The following is a 24,042-nucleotide window of genomic DNA, read 5'->3' on the forward strand; positions in this document are numbered from 1 at the left end:
TCACCAAAACCCTCACACTGCAGCGTGACCGGCAGAAGCAAGCCAGTCCCAGCCATTATCCAGTGGAATACTTTCCCTTGTTTTCACTTCTCTCCCTCCCCTCCTCTCTCCCTGCCACTTGCTTCAAGCTTGGTCAAAGAAGACAACCTTCCTTGATAGAGGAGGAGCTTTCTTTGCCCAGTGTGCACAAGTAGTTGTGTTCCCTGAACAGAACCTCCAAACAAGCTCTAAAGGCCCACAGGAGCATTATTCACAATAGTCAAAAGGGGGAAGTGACTCAAGCATCCACTGATGGACCGATAAGCACAATGCAGTCTATACACACAATGAAATATTACTCAATCTTATAAAAAGAAATAAATTCTGGCACATGTTACAACGCAGATAACTTTGAAGAAGTTAACTAAACCAGTCACAAAAGGACAAATATTGTATGCTTCCACTTACATGAGATACCTAGAGTACTCAAATTCATAGACACAGAAAGAAAATGACAGCTGCCAGGGACCTGGGGGAAGGATGAAGAGGGGAGCTTAGTGTTCAATGGGCAGTTTCAGTTTGGGAAGATAAAAAAGTCTGGGGACAGATGGTGGTAATAGTTGCAGAACAATGGGAATGTACTTAATGACACAGATTACATGTGAAAACGGCAAAGCTGTTCATTGTGTATATTTTACAATTTAAAAAACATTAAAAACCACCACCCTTCCAAAAAAGGCTTCCCAAATGGCTCAGTGGTAAAGAGTCCATTTGCCAATGCAGGAGACACGGAAGATATGAGTTTGATCTCTGGATCAGGAAGGTCCCCTGGAGGAGGAAATTGCTTGGGAAATCCCATAGACAGAGGAGCCTGGAAGGCTGCAGTCCATGAGGTCGCAAAGAGTCACATACGACTGAGCGCACACATACAAACATCTTTTTAAAAAGGGAATTTGCTTTGGTAAAGGTAAAAGGTGTGTGTGTCGGGGGGTTGGGGGAGCGTCTAACACCGTATCCAGCACTGTAGGTAGGGCTGGGCTCCACAGACCAGTTTGAAAACAACATTTGGAGAAAGGGATAAAGATCAGACCCTGGCTCAGGGAACAGTGCTTATGCAGCTATAAAGCACAGGGTTAGATCATTTTAACAGCAGATTATATACTTCTACAGTCATAAAACGACATCTTCATTAGCTAAAATACCTTTGCTTCCTCTGCCATTTTTTTCTCTTCATCCACCTCTTCAGTCTTGGCTGAATCTTCGCTTTGGAGTTTTCTTCTCTTCTGCTTGGGAGCCATGAAGCCTTGGAGAAACTTCTTTATGACACTGGCTTGAAGGGCGATCACACATTCACCAAAATCCTTCAGTTTCTCTAGTGAGATCACCTACAAAAAACGATTTCAAGACTAGACTGAGTAAAAGGCCAAGAGAAAGATGAAAGCAGTCTATCCTCAATTACATTCAAATCAACCTAAACCAAAATTGGTCACTTAACATTAATTTAACTGGGTGCCTCAGTTAAACGGAAGGCTTATATGTTTGAAAGCAGCCAGACTACTTGGACATCCCTGATGGAAGGGCCCCATGAGATGCTGGAACTTGCTCTACTTAGGGAAGTTACTGAGCTCATTCATTCACTCAGCAACCTAGTGCCTACTAAGTACAAATGACTGTCTCAAGGCAAAGAAAACCAGAAGCAAAGTAAAAATTTACCAACCCACTAGCTTACAAATTAAGCCACTAATACATTTTAGATGACGATCTCATTGAAGCCTCACACTGATTTTATGAATAGAGAAATACAAGCTAGATCACTTTGATCCAAATTATGTTCTACCTTCTCAGTCACACAATACATGCTAATTTAAAAGTACCCTCTTATAACTACAAAGAGAATCAAAATGTGGTCCACTGGAGAAGGGACTGGCAAACCACAAACCACTTCAGTCTTCTTGCCTTGAGAACCCCATGAACAGTATGAAAAGAGAAGAATGATAATAATCCAATGTTAGCAAGGTATGGGTCTGGGTTTGGCACAAAGTAGGTAACTGATAAATACTTGCTAAATAAAAAAGCAATTACAATATTTGAAACTGGCAGAGTCCTTTTGGTTGAATAATTCCTATTAAAAACAAAAACAAATTTGAACAATAAATATGTTTCAATCCTTTTTCCCAGGGAATGTACCAAGAACTCATAACAGAGCTAATGAAAAAAAAAAGTTACATATATAAGATGATATATGATTTGCTGATTCAAAGAGCAAAGAAAAAAAACAGAAGCCTGACAATAAAATATTTACCATATCAACTCCACGGCTTATTATGTACACCAAAGTGATACAAAGACTAAAAGAAATGGAAAGTTCCTATAAAGGAGGGAAAACTGGGGGGGCAGGGGGATCCCCAACTGCTCATAAAAATCATATAACTGTTAACACATATAATGCATATGAACAATTTGAAAAGACTCACCAATACTGATATTTGGAATTATGTAGATTTCCTTATTTAAAATTAACACAAAAATTAGCCTGTCAGGCTCCTCTGTCCATGAAATTCTCCAGGCAAGAATACTGGATTGGGTAGCAATGCCCTTCTCCAAGAGATCTTCCCAACCCAGGGATGGAACCTGGGTCTCCTGCATTGCAGGCAGATTCTTTACCATCTGAGCCACCAGGGAAGCCCCATAGCAATAACTGATGGACAGTGTTTTCCAATCTTTTCTCCAGCTTCGATACCTAAACTTATCTAATGTGAGACACGTTGTCTCTTGAACTGGGTCACCTATAACACTTTAGGGTCCTTCTGAGCAGTAAGTGACAGAACAATAAATGTACCTTCACTGATATTACCTATTTAACAGCATGAGTGTTGCCCAACACAAGATTTATTCCTAGAGAATGGACAAAAGCAGGAGACACAAACGTTTCCTACCTTAAAGCACAGGCATCACATGGGAATGGACAGGTTAAATAATGTTATGTCTATGACTTCAGGACTAGTTTTCTTTCAACCTAACAGAAAAGCTCTTTTTTAACAAAGGTTCTGAGCCAACTGTAAGATTTTTCTGGAAGCCAGCAGATGATGAAAAGGGAAAAATCAGAGAACTTAGGATTCCAGATGTGTCTTTCAAAATAAACATATGATCCCCAGGGTCATCTACGGAAGCCAAGAAGAGTATCAGGGAACAATTCCAAATTAACAGACTTCAAGGGTATTTTCCTGATGGTCTTACCCGAGCTTCAAATTCTGAGGTTTCTTCCACATAACCAAGTCCTCCCTTCTGTAATCTTGTTGCAACTTCAATGAGATCACTCCGAAGAAAGTTTAAGAGCTCCTGGTTGCCATCGCAGGATTTTAGACCTAAATTTGGCTTCCGGGCCAGATGAATAGAATGAATAATGTCCTGGTACCTAGAAAAGTTGAGGGAAAGGGGAGGAGGAGTAAAGGAACTTAAAGTATGATCTACAGATTTCAATGACTTGAATGACGTTTTATTATTTCTACAAGACTGATTTCGATCTTAACTCTGCTTTTTAATAATCTGTTTCTTACACAAATCTCAAATTTCTCTTTCTTGACTCTTTTTAAAAACACACTGATTGTATTCTGCATATGGTAATTCCAGGATCTTGTGTGTTTCTTTACCTAGCTCTCATTAATGATACCTTATTTGTGTGGGTTTTTCTAAACTTTTTTTTTTTTTACCATGAGTTTCTTGGAATTGTATCTGTGGAAATTCTTTGAGGCCTGGTTTGAAGCTGTGCTCCTCCAGAGAGAATGTTCATTTGTACACTCTCAATTCCCCCCATCCCTCATCCTCTGGCAACTACTAAGCTGTTTTCTGCCTATAAATTCGCCTACTGTGGATGTCTCATGTAAGTGAACCCACACACTGCGTGGCCTTTTATGTCTGGCCTCTTTGACTGAGCATGCTGTCCATCCATGTGGCAGCATATTTCAGCACTTTGCTCCTTCTAATGGTTGAGTTTACGCATACACCACATTTTGTTTATTCATCCATCAGTTGATAAAATTGAGGCTGTTTTCATTTTCTGGCTGTTTTGGATACTGGCAGAATACTTGTGAATACCAACCAATGCGGAACCGTGTTTACAGGCTGCCTAACTCCAGTGAAGCTCTCAGCCTGGTATGTGGCTTGTTAGTGAAAAACCCTGCTACCCTGTATCCACATGCTTTAATCGCATAATTTTCCAAATAATTATGAAGTGTCAAGAAAATACCAAACAACAAGAACACAAGAGGGTTATAGGCTTTTAAAATTTTACTTAAGCTTTTATGGCTAAACAACCACGCCCCCCAAGGTACATATACATCTAACACAGAAAACAAGATGTGAAGAGCAAGATGAAAACCCTTACCTCTTCTCTAGTCTCTCTTTAAGCTGACTTTCTCTTATTCCCTGAGGGTGAAGGCAATTTAGCAACTCATCCAGTTCCTTCTGACTATCACATAAAAACCTGCAGAGGCCAAAAAAAAAAAAACTTGTTAACTCTGTGTGTGTGGCGGGGGGGAATCAAACACTGTGGTGGCGGGAGTGGGAAAGCAGAATTCCAACCTTGCTCAGAAGCGGAACAATTTACTGTTGCCATAACACCTAACGCTAACTTTATCCCAGGACACTGGAGCCAATGTTTCTGCTAAAATGTGATGAGGCAAGTGTACAAATTCACGAAGTTCACTCTTGTCCCTACCCCTTTAAAGAGTAAACTGATATCCAAAACCAAAGGTGAGCACAACCAAAGCAGCTGATGCGATCACAAAGTAGAAGGGACCCTCTCCAAAACCTAGTTCCCAGCTTAAAGCAGAATAGGCACACAGGAAGATTAATGGCTGTATTTATGATTATTTACTCTTTAATAGAGATGAAAATCTTGCTCTATTCCCAAGCAGACTGAAAGGCATTTTCAATGCTATATAAGATCTATCTTATAATATAGTTACATTACAACAGAAAAATAAATCCTAAACCTTAAAGCAAACAAATATATTCTTATAAAAAATAATCAAGTCTGCTTTTAAACCAATGAACTTACATATCCAAGAAATCAGAGTCACACAAAATGCTCTCAGTAGTGAATAACTAACTCACTGGTGTCACTGTATCAAATATTTTCTTAACACTGAAAACGAAAAAGAAAGAGCAACCAGATGAATGCTCACATTACCATAGATTCTGGCCTTGTTTGGGTATAGTGGTCTCGACAGCGATTTCTGTTGCTGGGCCGTGCTGTGTGTTCATGCTTACATTTTTGCCTAGGTTTGCTTTCTTACCTAAGAAAAATGTATACGTTAGGCTGAACACAGCGAGTAACTCCACTCCTAGTCTAAGCAGTACACAGACACTGCCTATTGAATATATCCACATGTACAACAGATGCTAATTTCTCTTAAACATCTTACAGACAGCACAGTATCTGAGGTAGTTGCTCTCTAGACAGCTGAACAGTTGTACGGGTCAAACTTTAAGAGCATCACAAGTTACAATGGAGAGAGATGACTAAGTATCTCAGAGCACATAAATAATCTGCTCCTGGCACATGACGATGTTTGGCACAAAGGTATCTGTCGTGACGTAGACACTACTGAAATATATAAACTACTACAAGTTTAGCCCTGGAAGTGGCTGCAAATGTCAAACAGGATGAACTTTTTTGTAAACCAGCTCCTGTACCCGAATATATGACATTACTAGATTGACCTAAAGCCAGCATTTGAGGCTTTACCTAATCCTACAATTGGTTCTCCCCCCTGTTCCCATTCTCCCGCTTTAACCTGCACATCTTCCCTGCAAATTTAACATGTAACCTTGTGTCTTTTCCATCAGGGGGTTCTGAAGAAACCCTTCCATGCTGGAACTAGACAACAGGAAGGAATAACATCCACCAGGATGCTCTAGAAGTGAAGAAATACGGATGACAACCTCCTCTCAGGGGAAACTGTAACCGTGGGACTGGATTTCTAAAAATAGCCATTAATTTTCTGAGACACATAATAAAACCATAGTCCGTCATCCCACTGGAATCACTCTCAAGTCTGAAGATCCTCACTTCACACCTGCTGCTCTCACCCGGATATTTACAAAGTCTGCCCAAACTAGATTTTTCTACTAACAGCCACATTTGGACACACAACATAATTCAACATGAAAAATGCCTTAAATTCGAAGTTTAGGGATATACATTAATTTCATTATTTAACAATTTTGTGAGTTTAAAATCTGGACTATGAGTTTCTCTAAAATGAAAGAAAATACTTTTTAAGGAGCAATTTTCATTAGGTTATTATAAAGTACAGCTGGAAAGAAGCTTATGGGTCATCTAATGCAATGGTTCTCAACAGAAAGCCAGGCTGCCTCTTAGGGGACATCTGGCAATATCTGGTGGCATGTGGTTGTCACTAACGGCATCCAATGGGCAGAAGTCAGAGATGCTGCTATACAACCTACAACGCATAGGACAACCTCCTGCTACAAAGAATTATCTGGCCCCAAACGTCAACAACAGTGACACTGAGAAAAGCTGATCTAACCAGCTGGTATTTTTAAATTTAAAATTTTTTTAAATTTCTTTCTTAGGAAAAAAAAAAGAATTACCTTAATTCCAGCCTTTGAAGTACCCACAAAGAGACTCCCCAGGGAACAAAGTTTGAAAACTACTTGTATAAATATAATACCCAAATATCCTAATACTCAAGTTTTACAAAGCTGGTAATCTAAGTTTTCTTCCTTTTTCTAGGCATTTCACATCTTCCCACCTCACTCAAATAATTCTACCTAAGAAGATGATAAAGACAGTCTTGAGCAGGATAAATAACCAATAGATATACATACTCCGGGGACAGTAGTCCTCATCAGGAGAGTCTGCGTGGTCTTTCCGGTGATGGCTGAATCGGTAGTCAATGCTGTCATGGACCCAACCTTTCTCAATGAACAAACCTGGAACTTCATCTGAGAAGAGCCAGTATCTACAAATCACAACCACATGTTAATATAATAATAAAACACCGTGAGCACAGGGTAACTTCCTTGTTGAGCAAGATGATTACAGAATGTCACTGAACATTGAGCAGATACAAATTCTAAAGTAAAGCACAGCATACTAAAATTTGAGGAAATTGAGATTCACTTCCTATCTATAATTTTTATGACTACTACTATTTCTCTGCTTTAGGTTCCACACGATGTATGCAGTTAAAATATCTTACTATTTTTAAAGACTTCTATTAGGATTACATTTCTCCTACCACAATTCAAGCTTCCTATCTGTTGAGTCTTCAAGGACAAGGTCATGTCTTATCTAAATTCATAACCCTAGCAGTTGGCACAGTAATATACAAATAAATGTGTGATGAGCAATTGTGTGTCCAATATCCACAAACGGGGAAGCCTGTCTAATCGTAATACTAACTAGCAACACTATAACAGCCCTGCTGCTGCTGCTAAGTTGCTTCAGTCGGGTCCGACTCTGTGCGACCCCACAGAGATCAGCCCACCAGGCTCCGCTGTCCATGGGATTCTCCAGGCAAGAACACTGGAGTGGAGTGCCATTTTCTTCTCCAATGCATGAAAGTGAAAAGTGAAAGTGAAGTCGCTCAGTCGTGTCTGACTCTTAGTGACCCCAATGGACTGCAGCCCACCAGGCTCCTCCGTCCATGGGATTTTCCAGCCAAGAGTACTGGAGTGGGGTGCCACTGCTTTCTCCAATAACAACCCTAAGAGATGATAAAAACTGAATTTAATAACTCACCGGTTATGGTTTCGATCTGTACCAATCGGAGTCCTCCGCATGACTAGTTTCGCCTTGGCAATTCCTTCCTGGAAAGCCTTCTCAGCAGCTGCTTTGTGTTTTCGTATTCGTTCTTCTTCAGCTTCGCGTTCTAGTTTCACTGTTGAAGGTAGAAAGAAGCAATAACTAGTGAATCTTACAAATTTAAATGAGGAGTGAAAAGTGCCTGGTATAAAGTAGATATTCATCAAACCTTCATTTCCTTCTCTTTATTCTGACCTGTTGTTAGGAAATAACATATAAGGCACCAATTTCTATCTGGTCCTTCTATGGTCTTTGAATTTCAGTGACGTCTCAGCCATCAACTCAGTGTAAAATCTGTTTTCTCCCAAACTTAATGTCTGATTTATTTTATAATAAATTAACTTTATTTTATTGACAATTAACTTTAAATGTAACCTTAAAATAGTCCTCAGGTGGAATTAACTGAAACATTTTCTGACAGGACTAGCCACAGGGTCCTCAAAATGATCAGGATGAATAAGACCAGAATAGTTATTTCAAAACAGAACGTATATCAGTGCTGAGGAATTTTGAAAAAAAGAACCGAGAAAGCAAGAGCAGAGAAGCATTGGCAGATAATAGCAATTACTGCCTACTTAATACAATTTATCAAGTTATTCAGCAAGTTCACACTGTCAATGATGAAAAAATTTTTTAATCCATTTATTTGTGGTCATTCCTAAGTTTATTCTATCTAGATAGAAATCTTCCTCAACAAAGAAAGCAGCCCAGGAATTTTGCCTTTTAAGTTTTTCCACAACTGTCACAAATTCTGATACTGTAAATAAAGGGTACTGCTATTTACAATGCCAGAAATGCTACTGCTCTACTGATTGTAACACCTACAAAGCAGCAAGCAACTGGAAAATGCATCAGTCTAGAGATGTTACTTTAAAATAATTAAGACAAATTTCATCTATTTAAAACCAATACAGGGAAATTCCTAGGAGGTACAGCAGTTCGGACTTGGCGCTTTCACTGCCATGGGCCCTATGTATATACACCCATGAGAAATGAAAACATATGTTCCCACAAAACCCTGTACAGCAATGCCTGTAGCCAGAAGAGTAACACAAAACAAATGTCCATCAACTGATAAACGAAGAAACAAAACGTGGCATATCCGAATAGTGGAACAATATTTAACCGTAAAAAGGAATTCAGTGTTGGAACATGCTATAGCCTGAACCTTGAAACCACAGTTAAGTGAAAGAAGCCAGTCACAGGAGACCACATATACAACTCCACTGCTTTGATGCAACAGAATAGGCAGATACAGAGACACGGCCACGGAGGCTGACTGCTTAGGACTGGGCCGGACGGGATCATGGTAACTAAAGGGCACGAGGTATTTTTCTGAGATGATGAAAGTGTTCTAAAATTGATTGTGATAAAGACTACAAATATCTGTGAATATATTAAAATAATGAACTGTACAATAAACATGGATGTGATGTATAGTGTGTGAATTATTTTTTAATGAAGCTTTTTTTTTTTTTAAGTTCAGACGTAACGGTGATAGAAAGCCCCCGGTTTTTATTTCCTTACATCTTAATAAAGGAAAGATTAATATCTGAGGTGGTGACCAAGCTGAGGGCTTCAAATACCTTGTCATTCAATTGTTGCAGCAATCTTGAGCATATGAGGATACACAACTTGCTCAAAGAACTATAGCTAAGTCAGAGGTGGGGTTTAAACTCAGGTTGGCCCATTCCCAAGTCATATGTTGCTTCCAGCACGTCTCCTTGTAGATTTGGTCCTTCACTAGAGCCAGAAAAGATGCGACCATCACACTAATCCAAGTCAAACTACGCCTGTCAACCAGAATGCCTGGCTGAACACTCCTGCTAGACTCTTACTCACGGGGGGGTCGGGTTATCACACACAAACTAACCGAACAGTTGTGACACATGGAGGCACTGCCATGACACCTGAGCGACCTCCGTCTTTCCACAAGATTTTACCTTTCATTTCTCTCTCCTGAATCTCTCGCTCCTTCTTAGCCTGAATGGCAAGCAGTCGTCTGCTCTTCACAGCACTGATCATGTCTTCAGCTTCCGTATCTACCTGGGGCTCAAACTTCACGACTTCTTTTTTCCTGTCAGCCTTGCCTAGCCCATTCTCCTCTTTTCCATTTTCTTTGTTCCGGGCTTCCATTTCTTTCCGCTTCTGCTTCTCTGCTCTCTTCTTATCATTCTCTTCCTTCAGCACAGCAAGCCGCTCCTTCCATAGCTCTGCAGACATCTGCTGCCTGGTCTCCATGTGATCCTGCACGGAATATGTCATGAGAATCCGGTGGCAGAGGGCTGTCAAGATCTGCAGTTTCTCTTCTGATGTGAGTTCAAAAAATTCAGAGGTCTCCAGCTTTTCTAGGAACTCATCTTGGACCTCATTGTCCTCGAATGACGCAGAGTCTTTATTGTCATCCGCGTCTGAGCCCTCGCTATCTTCCTGAACGTCAGATTTGCGCAAGCAGAGCCGAACCAGCTCTGACACAGAATGCAGGGTCAGAGGGATTTCCGACAGCTTCATTCCCAGCTCACCATAGTCTTCTGCTATTTCGTCTTGTAACAAGGTCTGCAGGAGGATGACCAACACTCTATTCAAGTATAAAAAGCCACCCTTCTCTGCACTCAAGGCTTCCATGAGGGACACGGCAGTGATGGGATACTGGGCATCTGGTAGGAGTAACCCGGAGTAACAGCTCAAGAACTCCACCACCATGGCCACGTCCCCAAAGAGTGTGTTGGGCAGCCCCTCGGGGGTATCTACCAATTTAAATGTTGGAAGGGTTTTGCCAGTTAACTCTTGGTCCTCGTACCGCTTCTGTTTCTCTAGTCTCTCGAGCATTTCTTTCTCCCTCCGCTCCTTGGCTTTCTCCTTCAACTTCTCTTTCAGCTCCTCTCGTTTCTTTTTCAGATATTCTTTGCGCTGCTCTTCAGACATAGAAGCCCACCTCTTTTTGTGCTCTAGAAGCTCGAAGCGTTTTTGAACAATACCCCGCAGTTCTTCCGGGAGGCGCGCTCTGTCTTCGCTGGAGAGGAGACGCGCTGTCTTGGAGATCACGCAGGACAGAGCGCTCTTCTTGTCCTCCCTGTCTTTGTTTTCTTTGTAGTAGGCGATGAGGTGCAGGGCAGCGGGAGGCAGGTGTTTATGAGGCTTGCTAGAGGACCTGGGGGTGCCCCCGGAATTCCGTGGGGCTCGAGTCATCTTCTGAGTGCCTTTGGCCATGTCCAACAAAGTCATCTGTTTCATTTTGGTTTTAGGGGTCTTCAGGCCCTTCTTGGGAGATTTCGAATTCCCTGTGGATTTCTGTCCGTTCAAGATGCCTTTGCCTCTGCCCTTGGCTTTCAAAGGTTTGTCACTGTGCTTCCCCGACTTCTTGCCAGGTGGGCCTCTCTTAGGAATGTGAAAGTTGGCATGTAGCTTGTTGGGCGACATCATCTTCATCACTTCCTCCAGATGCTCCTCTGGAGATTTGGAATTCTTTGAGTTCTTCACTTTGAGTGGTGAGCCATTCAAGGATTTCTTCAGGTGTACGTGACACCATAACTTAGGATTTAGTGGTGAACTGAGAGAAGAGCTATCTGTTTTGGATTTCTTTGAGGGCTTCCTGTCTGGAGATCCAGTATTCTTCCTCTTAGTAGATGGGTTGAGAGTCATATACTAGAATTTAAGAACAGAAGTAAAATTAATTTTAAAACCTAATTTAAAGAAATACTATTTAAGCATCCTAAAGGCCCTCTTCCCATCCACTCAGGTAAAGCTACATATTCATTCTCTTAATGGACACTCTGTCCCTGAGAAAACAAAGCCATGAATGTTAGCTAATATTTTATTTAGCCGTATCAACACATAATTCTCCTGACACCAAGACTTAAAAATCTATACTCCAGGATGTCTCTGGAGGTCCAATGATTAAGACTCCATGCTTCCACTGCAGGGACACAGGTTGGATCCCTGGTCAGGGAACTGAGATCCCACATGCCATGCCGCATGGCCAAAAAAAAACCAAAAACCTATAATATTAGGCATTTCTGTTATGAGACTACTTTCTTACATATAGATTTTGAGCCTTTAAATACCTTAAAGAAATCTGTGAACTCTTTCCCTGGAAACATACAAAAATCATGTACACAATTTCAGAGTCCATGGGACCTAGATTAAGGACATCTGATCTGGATGATAGCAACATCTGAGAAATTTTAATATTTACTGCTCGAGACAGATTTGGATTTTTATCTTTTAAACTTCTGTTACAACTGGCGGTATTCTGTGCTTAGGATGAGAGAAAGTATACCATCTAAGTATTTTTGTTTAAATTCAGAAGCATATTTCCTTATTAAGAGTATCAGTAAGTATATTAACAACAAAACACTGCTCATAAACAGGAAGCTCTCCTGATCCCTGGCCTTCGGGCTTCACACCCCTCAAGAACCCATTCCCATGAATACATTATTAACTACAAGTCTGATAAGTTTTCAACCTCATACAATTCTCTTCTTGATTATCCTCTCACATCTTTCAAATTCACTCACTTTAGCACCCCAACTCCGCAATCCTTCAATCCTAGCAGAAACATTAATTCATTAATCCATTAATTCTATCACATTTTTACCAATCTCACTTCTTCATCCTTTACCCAGATTAAATTCCAGTCAGTCATTCCAATCAACCTTGCATGAATCTACAGTTCCCCTGCTCTACTGTATCTAGTTAGTCCTAGCCTGCATATGTTCAGCTTAAACATGACTAAAATAAAAGACACAAGGACAGTGTGCGGACTTACTTTAGATCTCCACCTTATCCCAATCATACAGAACTACTTAACAGGTTAGAACCCAGTCAACCTGTCATGATACCACTGTTTCTACTTCAGTGTTTATTAAAACAAAAACACTGTTGATTTCCATACTTTGAAAGGATATAACTACAGAGAGAAAAGCCTGGCAGTTAAACTACATGAAATAATAACCAAGCAATGAAAAAGTACCATCAATTTAAAAAATATTTACTGTTTTAAGTGATTAGGAGAAAGACTAGATAACTCCTAGAATACTTGATTTCTATTACCAAAAGCAGTTAAGCACACAGAAGGCACTCAGACATAGAAGAGTGTAACTTCAAGTTTCTGCCTTTAAAGGACTAACTTGTGAAGAAGCAGGCTGGAGGCTGTGGAGAGGACAGACGGGGGAGATGAGGCCACAGAAAAGGAAACCACTGGAGACCATGAAATATGAAATCAGGACCCTTGAAAAGCCAACAGGGAAACGGCTATGGTGAAGCAAGTCTCAGTGATCATACAGAACACTTATGCTCTTGTTAGAAGTAAATAAAACAGGTACAGTAAAATTTAATAAGCTGTACTATAATGCCAAATAGGGTTTAAATATCAAGGGTATATGATCATTAGAGAAACAAACTCATAGAACCTAAGTCACAGAAGAGGTAGAAATACGGTCTGTAATGAATGAGTGGGCTACAAAAGAGCAATCCTTCTGGCTAAGTTCTCTAATTTTAAAGGCCAATCTGCCCTTTAAGAACTATAAGCAATTGTAGGTTACCATTCCCCTAGCAGGCTGTTTTCATTCCTTGACTAAAACTGGACGTTCTGTTCCCCAATTATCCTCAGTATGGGCTGATAAGAAGATTTCATAGTTTATAGAATATATACATTATCTGTGACTACAGGGCACATTTTCCCCAGAGGCAAGAATTTCCCAGTTCTAGCTCCCCATAACTCTATTTCAAAATGTTAAAAAGATTAAGCAAAGGTAACTTATGTAAGAGTCCATCCTTCTTGTGGGCAGAATAGCAACAAAACTTCAAAGAAAACAGTATTTCAGAGACCACCCTACAAATCACAGACTAAGGCCCAAAATTACCCTGGCAGGAATTAAAGATAAATATGTGCTTTCCAAAAGTTAATCATCCACTTCAGCTAGACTTGGAAAATCATCAGGGTATAGACATAACAAACTGATGCTTTTTCTAATGTGCAGGATAACAGATGATTTCTAAAGTCATTCCAAAAATTTATCACTAAAAAGGAGATGAGTATGAGACTTCATTTTTACCATTTTTAATAGATATCTTCTAATAGGATCTATTATAACTGGGTCACTTTTAAATTTACTGATTACATGTTTATTCAAAAAGCCACTCAAGCATAAATTTAGCATAGATTTCTTCTACTTAGAAGCACTGTATTACGCAGAAATGATTACGCAAGAAAGAGCTGGGAGGATGGCTTAGCCATGAGATGGTCCAGCAGCCCATTTTTATTTATAAGGTGTGTTTCTTTGCCAAGCCACACCATATATATATAGATTTTTTTTTTTTCTTAAAAACGAAAGAAATTAACTCACCCAACCCCCTCCCAAAAGGCCGGCTCCCCGCGTGAGCAGTCCTTCAGTAACTGGATCATCTCAGCATAGGGCATGCTGGGCAGCCACAGCCAGTGGGAGCCGGCATGGCTGGGCTCAGGGGGAATCTGAAAAAGTATAAAACCACGTATGTGCTAAGGGTCTACCCTGTCCCCCATTCAGCAAAAGTAATCTACTAGAACAGTGCACAGAGAGGGAGAAAAGAATGGGCACCTGGATTAGCAATATCACAGCTTTTCTGGCAAAGTCCCTTCTTAACTGATAAACAGGAAAAAATTATTTATGTCTCAGGAACATAAGAGGCTATACAATTCCATAATTGTGTCTACAATTCCACACTTGTTCCCTGTTACCTGGAACAAACCACCACCACAAGTAAGGAAATCTAATAAGATAAAAATAAACATATTTATAGCAGCTCATTCAGATGCTAAATTTAACTTAATAGTTAGCAGTTAAGAACCTTGAATTAGAAAACTTTGGCAATCTACATTCTGATTCTTATTTTCAAGATAACATTCACAGAGTGGGTTCCTCTTGATTTCCAGATGCTTTTATTGGCAAATGTGTGAAATGTGTTACTATAAAATAGTTTTAAGTGCTCTGAAAATCACTTTATTTTTAAAAGTACTTCAGCTCTAGTCTCTAATTCATAACCAAACTTCACAAACCAAAATTTATTCAAAGAAAAATTTTAGGACTATAAACGCTTACTTGAAGTTTCAGTTATTAGGAGAAATAAGAAATATCTTTTAAAACATACAATAATTAAGTTTCACTAGAAATGAGACAAAATTATACCACATGCCTTCTGATATGATTCACTGAGAAGAATACAACAACAATTCTGTGGTATTTCTAAGCATGAGGATATAAACTCAAACTGAGGAGCATTATGCAAAATAACTGAGTTGTATTTTTTTAAATGTCAAGGTTTTTAAAAGACAAAGGAAAACTGACATTAGAGAAGACTACAGAGATGTAACAGGTAAAGGTAATACATGATACTACATTAAATCCTACTTGGGCCAAGACAAAATCTGTTTGGCTAAAAGGATGTTATTGGGACAATTAGCAAAATCGGAGTTAAAGCTGTGGCTCACTTCTTCCCACACTGACAGCACTCTCGAAGATATGGTGACCATTCCTAAAACCTGCTGGACTTTCTGTAGTCAGTGCCACAAGCACCAGCCCACAAAGAGACACAGTCCAAGAAGCGCAAGGAGTCTCTCTATTCTCCACAGAAAGAAGAGTTATGACAGGAAGCAGAGTGGCTATGGTGGACAGACTAAGCTGGTTTTCCAGAGAAAGGCTAACACCACAAAGAAGATTTTGCAGAAGCTTGAATGCACTGAGCCCAACTGCAGATCTAAGAGAATGCTGGCTATTAAGATACAGGCATGTTGAGCTGGGAGGACGTAAGAGAAAGATCCAAAGTGATTCAGTTCTAAGCTTCCTATTTTGTTTTATTATGAAGATAATAAAATCTTGAGATTATGGCCACTTAAAAGAAAAAACTCTAGATCAGGTAACAGTATTGCTTTGATGCTAATTTCTTGATTTTGGTAATTGTACTATAGTTATTAATAGAAAATATCCTTGTCTTTAAGGAAACACATATTCAAGTATTTTGCAAAATGGCATTCTATTTTATAACCTACTACCAACGGCTCAGAAAAAAATGTGTGTGTGAAAAGAAAAAAAAATGTGGTAAATATTAACATTCGAGGAATCTACTTGAAGAATACACAGAAATTCTTTGTAGTATATGTCAGTTTTTCTGCATGAAATTATTTCAAAATAAAATACTTTATAAATGTATTAAGAATCATATTAAACCAATCCAAATTACTTTAGGACTCCAAATGTCTTAAAAAGTATTATTTTCTTCTTGTTGTCTCTATCTGAATGCTTCCCAATTAGAATATACCAGTTCAAAACGTTACGGACAGGGAATTCCCTAGCAGTCCGCTGGTTAGGACTCTGTGTTGCCACTTCAGGGGGTGTGGGTTCGATCCCTGATCATGGAACTAAGATCATGCATCCTGCATGCTGTGAGGCGGAAAAAAAAAAAAAAAATTATGGACAGACTAACAAAACACTACAGCGGCAATGTATTACAAGAGGGAAATGAGCTGAGATGGCTGATTTCGTCTTAGATGAATGTTATTTTATATCCAAGTGCCTTATAAATCATTCCTCCAAGTCATTAGGGCTACAAAATGTTTTCCCTAAACTCAACTGTCAGCTGCATTTTTCTCAACGAACAGAACTTAAAGAAATGAATTCACTAGCCATGTACATATTATACCTGAGCTAAACATCACAGGATATTAGATGAGTAAAACAGTTCTTAATCTCAAGTAATTTATGTTCTAAGGTTTACAAGACCACACACACATGCCTATCACCGTATCAGGCTCTGCTCAGCTAACACTCAAAAATTCTACTTTTCTAAATAATTTTTCTCTCTCCCACTTAAGCTCTCCCCATCAGTCCTGTTCTAACACTATTACTCACAACTTGCTTCCTCTCTCCAGACCTCATCTCTCTCTACAGTAGTTGTATTCAGCAGCCTCCCAAAACACTAAATTCTACTAAACCAAAGACAAAAAAGTTTTAACCTATTGCTTTTGGTTCTGATTTTAATGTAGGTGTTACTGAAGCAAGCACAAACCCATTGCCTTTGGGACAGGCAGATCACAAGTGATCAACTTTAACTCTCCATGAATTATTTTAAATTTCCTTTATATCAGGAAAGGATCCAAAGCACTCTTGCATGGTCTACTTATCTGTGCCTTAAGACAACTGATTTTATAAAAAGGAAAAAGAGACATATACAAACTCAAAAAAGAAAGATCAGTGAAATATCAAATAGTACTGGGGAATAAGAAATTACTCTTTAGGGACACAAAATACATAATATGGTAAGTCTATGCTCTTAATTTGTAGACTGGTTATCTTACATGACTCCCCATTTCTTCAAGTAGAGTCACTGTCTTCTTACGGCAGTTCAGCCTAAACAAGCTTGTACTCCCTAGTCTCCATCTGAATTATAGCCAAATTTCATTAAGTTAATATTTTAAGCCCTCATTAGAAAATTTCACAATAGCCAATTTCTTCAGAAGTTGCTTTTCAACAGATAAATTCCTGGAATTCTAAGTCTCTGGCTCCTACAATCAGTGTGGATCAGTTTTCTTGTCCTAATAAAACCCAGAGACCTTTTATGTTATTCGAATTATTTGATTATTTTGATATTTCATGTTATTCATATTATTTGAATCACTAAGCTAAAATACATGAAAGACAACTGTAAAATTTTAAAGGAGGAAAATATTTAAGGACTTAAAAGATTCAAGAGTCTTAAAACTCATTTAGAGATGATTTTATATAGAATTCTTTATTTTTGCTTGATCATGCTGGCCTAGAATAAGAAAACATGGTAATGCTAAACCATGGTTGGAAGTCTTTTCCAAGGTTTGAAAAAATATATATATTTCTCAATATAGTTTTGCTAGCGATATCAACATAAGATAACTGACATAATTTAGTTCATGACTCACTTGTAAGATATCCTTAGTTTTTCATAATTACAAGGAAGAGATAAAAAGAAAAATCCTGAATTCTGACTTAGTTTTAATGCACCAGCAGCCCTCTCCTGATCACATTCTGGCCCCGAGATCAAGATGAAATATCAGTATGTAAATAAGTAGTTTTTATCAACAAAAGGAAATAAATACCCTCAAAACCCACATTTAAAAAATATTACTGAAGAAACCCTGAGATGGAAAAGGCAATAAGAAATCCAAGGCCAGTGTCAGCGCTTCTGTCATTTACTTTCTGCTGGTTCTAATTAGACTAGTCTCAGTTTCCCCGTCTGGAAAGTAAGATTAATACAAATATACCATATAACTTCATCAGAACATTGTGAAAACCCAGTGAGATAATTAAAGGGAAGAAAACAGAGGGGAATGTTAGATTTTCTAATTCTTTACAAAGATGTCAGTATGTCTGACCTTATCTGACAATACAAATATCAGCTTTCATTTTTAGCAATCAATTTTCAAAATATTTTCAACACCATACCTCATTCCAAGAAAGATCTGAGACCAAAAAGCACATGCATGTAAATGTTTCTTTGTTTTAATTATGCAACCACAGTAAAAATAAGTCATATTAGAAGAGGAGATATTCAATGCAACCTCTCTCCTACCAACCCCATTATCACCACCTATATGACACAGATACATGTGAAAAGTTTTTGAATTCATTATTTAAAATTAGAGTTTAAAATCTACTGTAAATCTAATCCTACTGGAGCCATCAGAGAAAATAAATTCACTTAATATTGTCCTATCCTTCTGTCCAAAACTAAGGTGCCTTACCTTGTATGGATCAAGCAGAAAGTCACTGAACTTGCTAGGCAGGGAATATTTCTTCACTAATTCATCTTCTACCACCCAAGGTGCATTTTCACCAGTACCAGCCCGTAACGCATTGTGCCGTATAAAGTATCGAAGTATCTCCTTATTTGGTGGGCGTTCTGTACGAATCAAGCTGTCTGCTGGCACATTACTGATGATCTAGATTAACAAAGAAAAATAACTCAATACTGGGGTCAAAAACAATTAACCAAAGAGAACAAAGATCTATACTTTCTCTAGAGAACTCCTAATTCCACCTATAAAATAGGGTTATCACCTTTTTCAGAGACAGAATGTCAATATATCGCTAGTCAATTTGTCAACATATATCAAAGTCTGAAAAATGCATATATCCATTGTCCACAGTTCCTCTTATTAAGAATTTAGAAATAAATGGAGAGTCATCATCAACTGCTTACCAAAGAAGTTGAGGGTGGGGGGAGGAAGGGAAAATACATAAAGGTATATCCATAAAGGACTCATGTTTCAAATTAAAATATCCACATAGACACTATGCAGACAAGGGGGCAAAGAGTTTCTCAATCAGGACAGTTATCAGAATCATCTAGGGTGTGCTTACAATGCAGATGCTTGGGCCTCATCCCAAAGCTATTGAATCAGAAGAATTTGTGGTGGTTAAGTCTGGAAATCTGCATTTTTAATAAACTCCCTTGGTGACTATCATACATACTTAACAACCTGAGAATACTGTTTTGGAAGAAAATTTAATGATACTCATACAGTAAATGAAAAAAGCAAGTTACAAAATATTATATACAGAATAGTCCCACTTTTGAGAGTCATTTGAAAGCTAACCACCCATTAACCACATCTATGTTCACCAATTATCATCTTTAAGTATAGGATCAGAGATACCTTTTTTCTTATTTGTATCTTCTATTTTTATATAAAACCATATATCACAGTAAACCTTACTTACTACATGTGAACCAAACAAGTTACAATCATCAGTAAGAAAACAAACATTAATTAGGGAAGTGATTGAGACTTGCTAGCAATGTTTTAACAACCCAACTTGCTGAATGAGACATGAAACATTTAGTAAAATAAACTGTATTTAACACTCAATTTTAAAATATGAAGAAACCCTGATAATGCAGTTAAGTCTTCAGATCACTAACTATAAAACAAATGATTCAAAATGAAATAAGACTTGTCAACATTTTGACGTGGGGAAAAGAAACAACACTCTAAAAGAGGCTTTCTCAGGCCTTAGCTCCTTCTTCTATAAAAAAAAAACCTAGCTGCCCCACAACTTTCTAATGATAAGATTTTATACATACAGAAATACAAGTACCTGAAAGCAACATGCCATGTTTCATGAAATCTAAGATGTTATTAATGAAAGACACATTACTTTATGCACCACAAAGAAAAAAATTCTTGCCAACTGATATTAAGATACATCCTGATTCCAAAGATACAAATGCCTATATATAAAATAGATAAACAAAGTCCTAATGTATAGCAGAGAAAATTATATTAAGTATCTTTTAATAAACTACAATGAAAAAGAATATACATATGTATGTATAACTGAATCACTCTGCTGTACATCAGAAACTAACACAACACTGTAAATCAAAATACTTCCATTAAAAAAAAATGATACATCCTGATTCTGAGCATGTAAAAATATGGAAATTGAACATCTCAGCACCAGTAATACATAGTACTAAGTTATTAAAACGGTATTTACCATTTTAGATGATTAGCTCCACAGATTCCTTGTAAAAGCACTGGTTAGAATTAACTCAGTTTTTGAGCTTATTTTATTACAAACAGCTCTACTTTTAACTGGGAAGAGCTGTTTCCTCAGGAAGTCCATAACCACTGGAAACAGATTATTATTTTTTTCAGACAACTAACTTTGAAGCTCAAATGCAAATTACTCTTACACTCTAATAATTCCTATTAGGAAAAAGCATGTGCTCTCCTAGTAATGATAATTCAATTTAACTTAAAGTCATAATTATGAAGACCAGAAAACCACTCAGAATTTGTTGTAGAAACAAATTCACTCACACAGCACATCTTCTATGAGAAAACTAGCTCTTCGACCCTTTCTTCAGCAATACTTACTATGTGTAAGAGGCTCAATATAAAGTGCCAACTAACCTTATCTTCATTCTGTAGCTTCACATCGTATTTGTGAGGCAGAAATTTTGGAGGAGCCCATTTCCTCTCTCCTTTTTTTAATGAAGTAGGAAGTTTTCGTGGAGATCTGCGTGCTCTGTCGTCTAGTCAAATAAACAGAAAAATTAGTGAAAAAAAAAGTAATTCTTTTAATTCTGCCCATTCATTCCTTAACAGTAACTTCACTGAACACGTACTCTGCAACCAGGCACCGAGTGATGGGACCCAAAAATAAACTGTAAAGCCTTTACCTCAAGGAGCTAAAGTCTATGGGAGAAGTCAATAATAGTTACAATACAAGGAGAAAAATACTATAATAGAGGTTGGTATAGAAAATTACTACAGGGAGAAAAATACTTAAAAAGAGAGAGGTATGAATTAGGCTGGAAGATAGGCAGAGAAGACCTAGAAAGAACATGACCTGTTCAGAGACTACAAATAATGAGATACAAGTGAATATGATCTACATTACAATTTTTTTCAAACAAATCAGATTATAGGACTTCCCTGGTGGTCCAGTGGTTAAGATTCCAGGGGGCACACTGCAGGGGGCACAGGTTCAATCCCTGGTCAGGAAGCTAAGATCCCACATGCCACCTAGTATGGCCAAAAAAAAGAAATTAGACTAAAGAGGTAAGTAGAGGTTTATAAATTATAATGAACCTTGCACAACACTTAAATAGATTAGAATTTGTCTTACGGGCATAGGGAAATAAAGGATTTTTGATCAAACTAACCAGATGTACGTTTTGGAAAAAAGAATGAATGTGAAAAATTAAGAAAAGGAAGAAAACACTTTCAGCAGTCAGAAAATCAATAAAATGTGAAGGTGAGACTGAAGAAAGGAAATCAGAAAATATAATCGTAAACATCTGAATTTATGTTATCAGGAATGGTGAAGTGAACAGCTGAGACAACAGACCTGGAAACCAACTAGATGTGAGAGAAGCTAAAGGCTTCCCAGTGTTCCGCCTTAGAAACCAAGCAGACGTGTTGAAAAATGAAAAGGAGGCAGAACAAAATCACATGAAAACACACAAAATCTAAAGAACAGCAGTGGGGAGAGGAAGCAAAAAAAAAAAGTAGTGGGAGAAAAAGGAGACCCTGATATTAAATAAACTAAAAATCAGAGTGACCAGCAGTGTAAAATATAATAGTAAATAAAGCACATTAAGAAGAAAGCAGTGGATCTGGCAATTAGGGGTTACCTAAAACCTTACCAGGAACAGTTTCAGGAGTAAAGAAGCACAAGTTAACAGCATAAGGAATAAACTGATGGTCAAAAAGTAGAGACAACATTCTCAAGAAATTTGGCTTGAATGAGTAAGTCAGAAAGAGAACAACAGGATCAAGGAAAAGTATGTTTTGCTTTTGGAAAATGGGACTTCATTTATAAGTTGACAATAACCATTCAAAAGCACTGCAGTGCAGAATAATAAAGTTAACCCAATCCTGAGAAAGCAGGAAGGAATGGAATTCAGAGCAGGTATTGTGACCAAGAGGAAGGACAGTTCTTTTCTGATAGAGAACACAGAAATTCATAACAGTGAGGTTAAGAATACAAAGCTGATCCTGCCTAATACATTTCCCCCCATAAAGTAGACAGAAGGCTACCTTGTAAGAAAACATTTTGAATACTGGAATTTGTCTCTCATATTTCTATGGAAATGCAAAACATTCAGAGTACACCGTAACATTCTTTGGCCCGCCTACTTTGGCCACCTGATGTGAAGAACTGACTCATCTGAAAAGACCCTGATGCTGGGAAAGATTGAAAGCAGGAGAAGGGGATGACAGAGGATGAGATGGTTGGATGACATCATCGACTCAATGGACATGAGTCTGAGTAAACTCCGGGAGTTGGCGATGGACAGGGAGGCCTGGCATGCTGCAGTCCACGGGGGTCACAAAGAGTCAGACAAGACCAAGCAACTGAACTGAACTGAGCCTGCCTACCATCCATTCCTTCCACAGACTAGCAATAACATTATATCCCCAAACTGAAACCTAAACTAAGGCATATAACATCCTAAAAAAGAAGCCAAAGTCTAAAACTAGGGGTTCCTAAGTACACCATGCTTAAGGAATAAAACTAACAGCTGTAACACATTACTGGTATTCCGATGATCTGATTCTATGAACTTCTATTTTTGGCCTAGCTTGGAGGGATCTCAGTTCTCCCCATCAGGGATCAAACCAGTGCCTTCTGTGGTGGAAGCGCAGAGTCCTAACCATTAGACCATTAGGGAAGTCCCTTCCAATGATCTGATTCTAGTAGTGTTAGAAGACATATCATCGGTCAACACTTAACCAAAACACTTATCAACCTCAAGTCTTGGGTATGTAAGTAAACCTTCAGTATCAAGAAGAAGGAAAAGAGAAACTGAAAAACACTGATATCAGCATTAACAATACAGAGTGAAAAAACTGAAGCATCAACAACTGAGATGGACGCATTACAAAAGTCTCAGAAGTTTCCTTGGGACAAGAAAAAGACATCCCTTTAAAACCATCTGCACACGCCCAAAACATAAGGAGACACAAAACAGAATGGAAGACATACAGCATAACGTGCTATTGAAATGTTCTAATTCAAACTTTGTAACAGTTACATAATGAGGTAAAATTTGATCCTCTGATAGTCAAGAGGAAGAAGCTCAGTATATTCAAACCCTGTCAGTACTCATATCTTCAGAGATAGAAGAAATCTATCCCAGTTAAATTCCTAATTGACACAGATTTTTTTAAAAGGGGGGAGGGGGGAGGGAAGCCTCAGAGGATAAATAAATTTCCCAATGTGTAATGTCTCAGTTCGTCAACTTTTCAAAACATTATGTAAGGCCTCCAGGTCCCTAAAAATCACTTTTAGACAACATAGCACTTCAGAATTCTGGCAGTGCCCATCTGAGAAGGAATGCGAGTTACAGATAACAGACAAAAGGAAGTACTTCAAAACCATTACACTGGCTGGCAACGTGAAGAGAAACAGGGATTAGAATTTATCCCTCCTACTCAGATCACCCCACTTCCATGCATATACAGATAATTCCAACTTACAGAGAAAAAGAAGGCAAACCTTCTTTCCCATCTCGAGTAGCTTGGTATGTGCACACAGATTTCTAAGCAACTAGAGGAAATGACTTCCCAATCCCTTAATTGTGAAAGGAGATTTAAATCCTGAGTGACAGTATAGGTATATTTTCCAAAGCATAAATAAACAAAAGCACGTCTATCTAACAACAAAATTCAATTACAAACTGAGTTGCTAGAGAACTCAAAAAAA

General features: G+C 38.3%; 1 protein-coding gene across 1 annotated transcript in view; it reads right to left on the reverse strand.

Moving 5' to 3' along the window:
- Window positions 1-24,042, reverse strand: part of BAZ1B (bromodomain adjacent to zinc finger domain 1B) — a 51,773-nt gene that overhangs the window by 12,073 nt on the left and 15,658 nt on the right. The window contains exons 5-13 of the mRNA XM_052654301.1: window positions 20,742-20,863; window positions 18,564-18,761; window positions 9,757-11,458; window positions 7,751-7,889; window positions 6,835-6,968; window positions 5,171-5,276; window positions 4,364-4,462; window positions 3,217-3,394; window positions 1,182-1,364 (exon numbers count right to left, since the gene is read on the reverse strand). Of these exons, the coding sequence (XP_052510261.1) occupies window positions 1,182-1,364; window positions 3,217-3,394; window positions 4,364-4,462; window positions 5,171-5,276; window positions 6,835-6,968; window positions 7,751-7,889; window positions 9,757-11,458; window positions 18,564-18,761; window positions 20,742-20,863 (2,861 nt within the window). The remainder of the gene's footprint in view (window positions 1-1,181; window positions 1,365-3,216; window positions 3,395-4,363; window positions 4,463-5,170; window positions 5,277-6,834; window positions 6,969-7,750; window positions 7,890-9,756; window positions 11,459-18,563; window positions 18,762-20,741; window positions 20,864-24,042) is intronic.

This window comes from Budorcas taxicolor, chromosome 2 (genome assembly GCF_023091745.1).
Source record: "Budorcas taxicolor isolate Tak-1 chromosome 2, Takin1.1, whole genome shotgun sequence".
In the NCBI taxonomy this organism is placed as follows: domain Eukaryota; kingdom Metazoa; phylum Chordata; class Mammalia; order Artiodactyla; family Bovidae; genus Budorcas; species Budorcas taxicolor.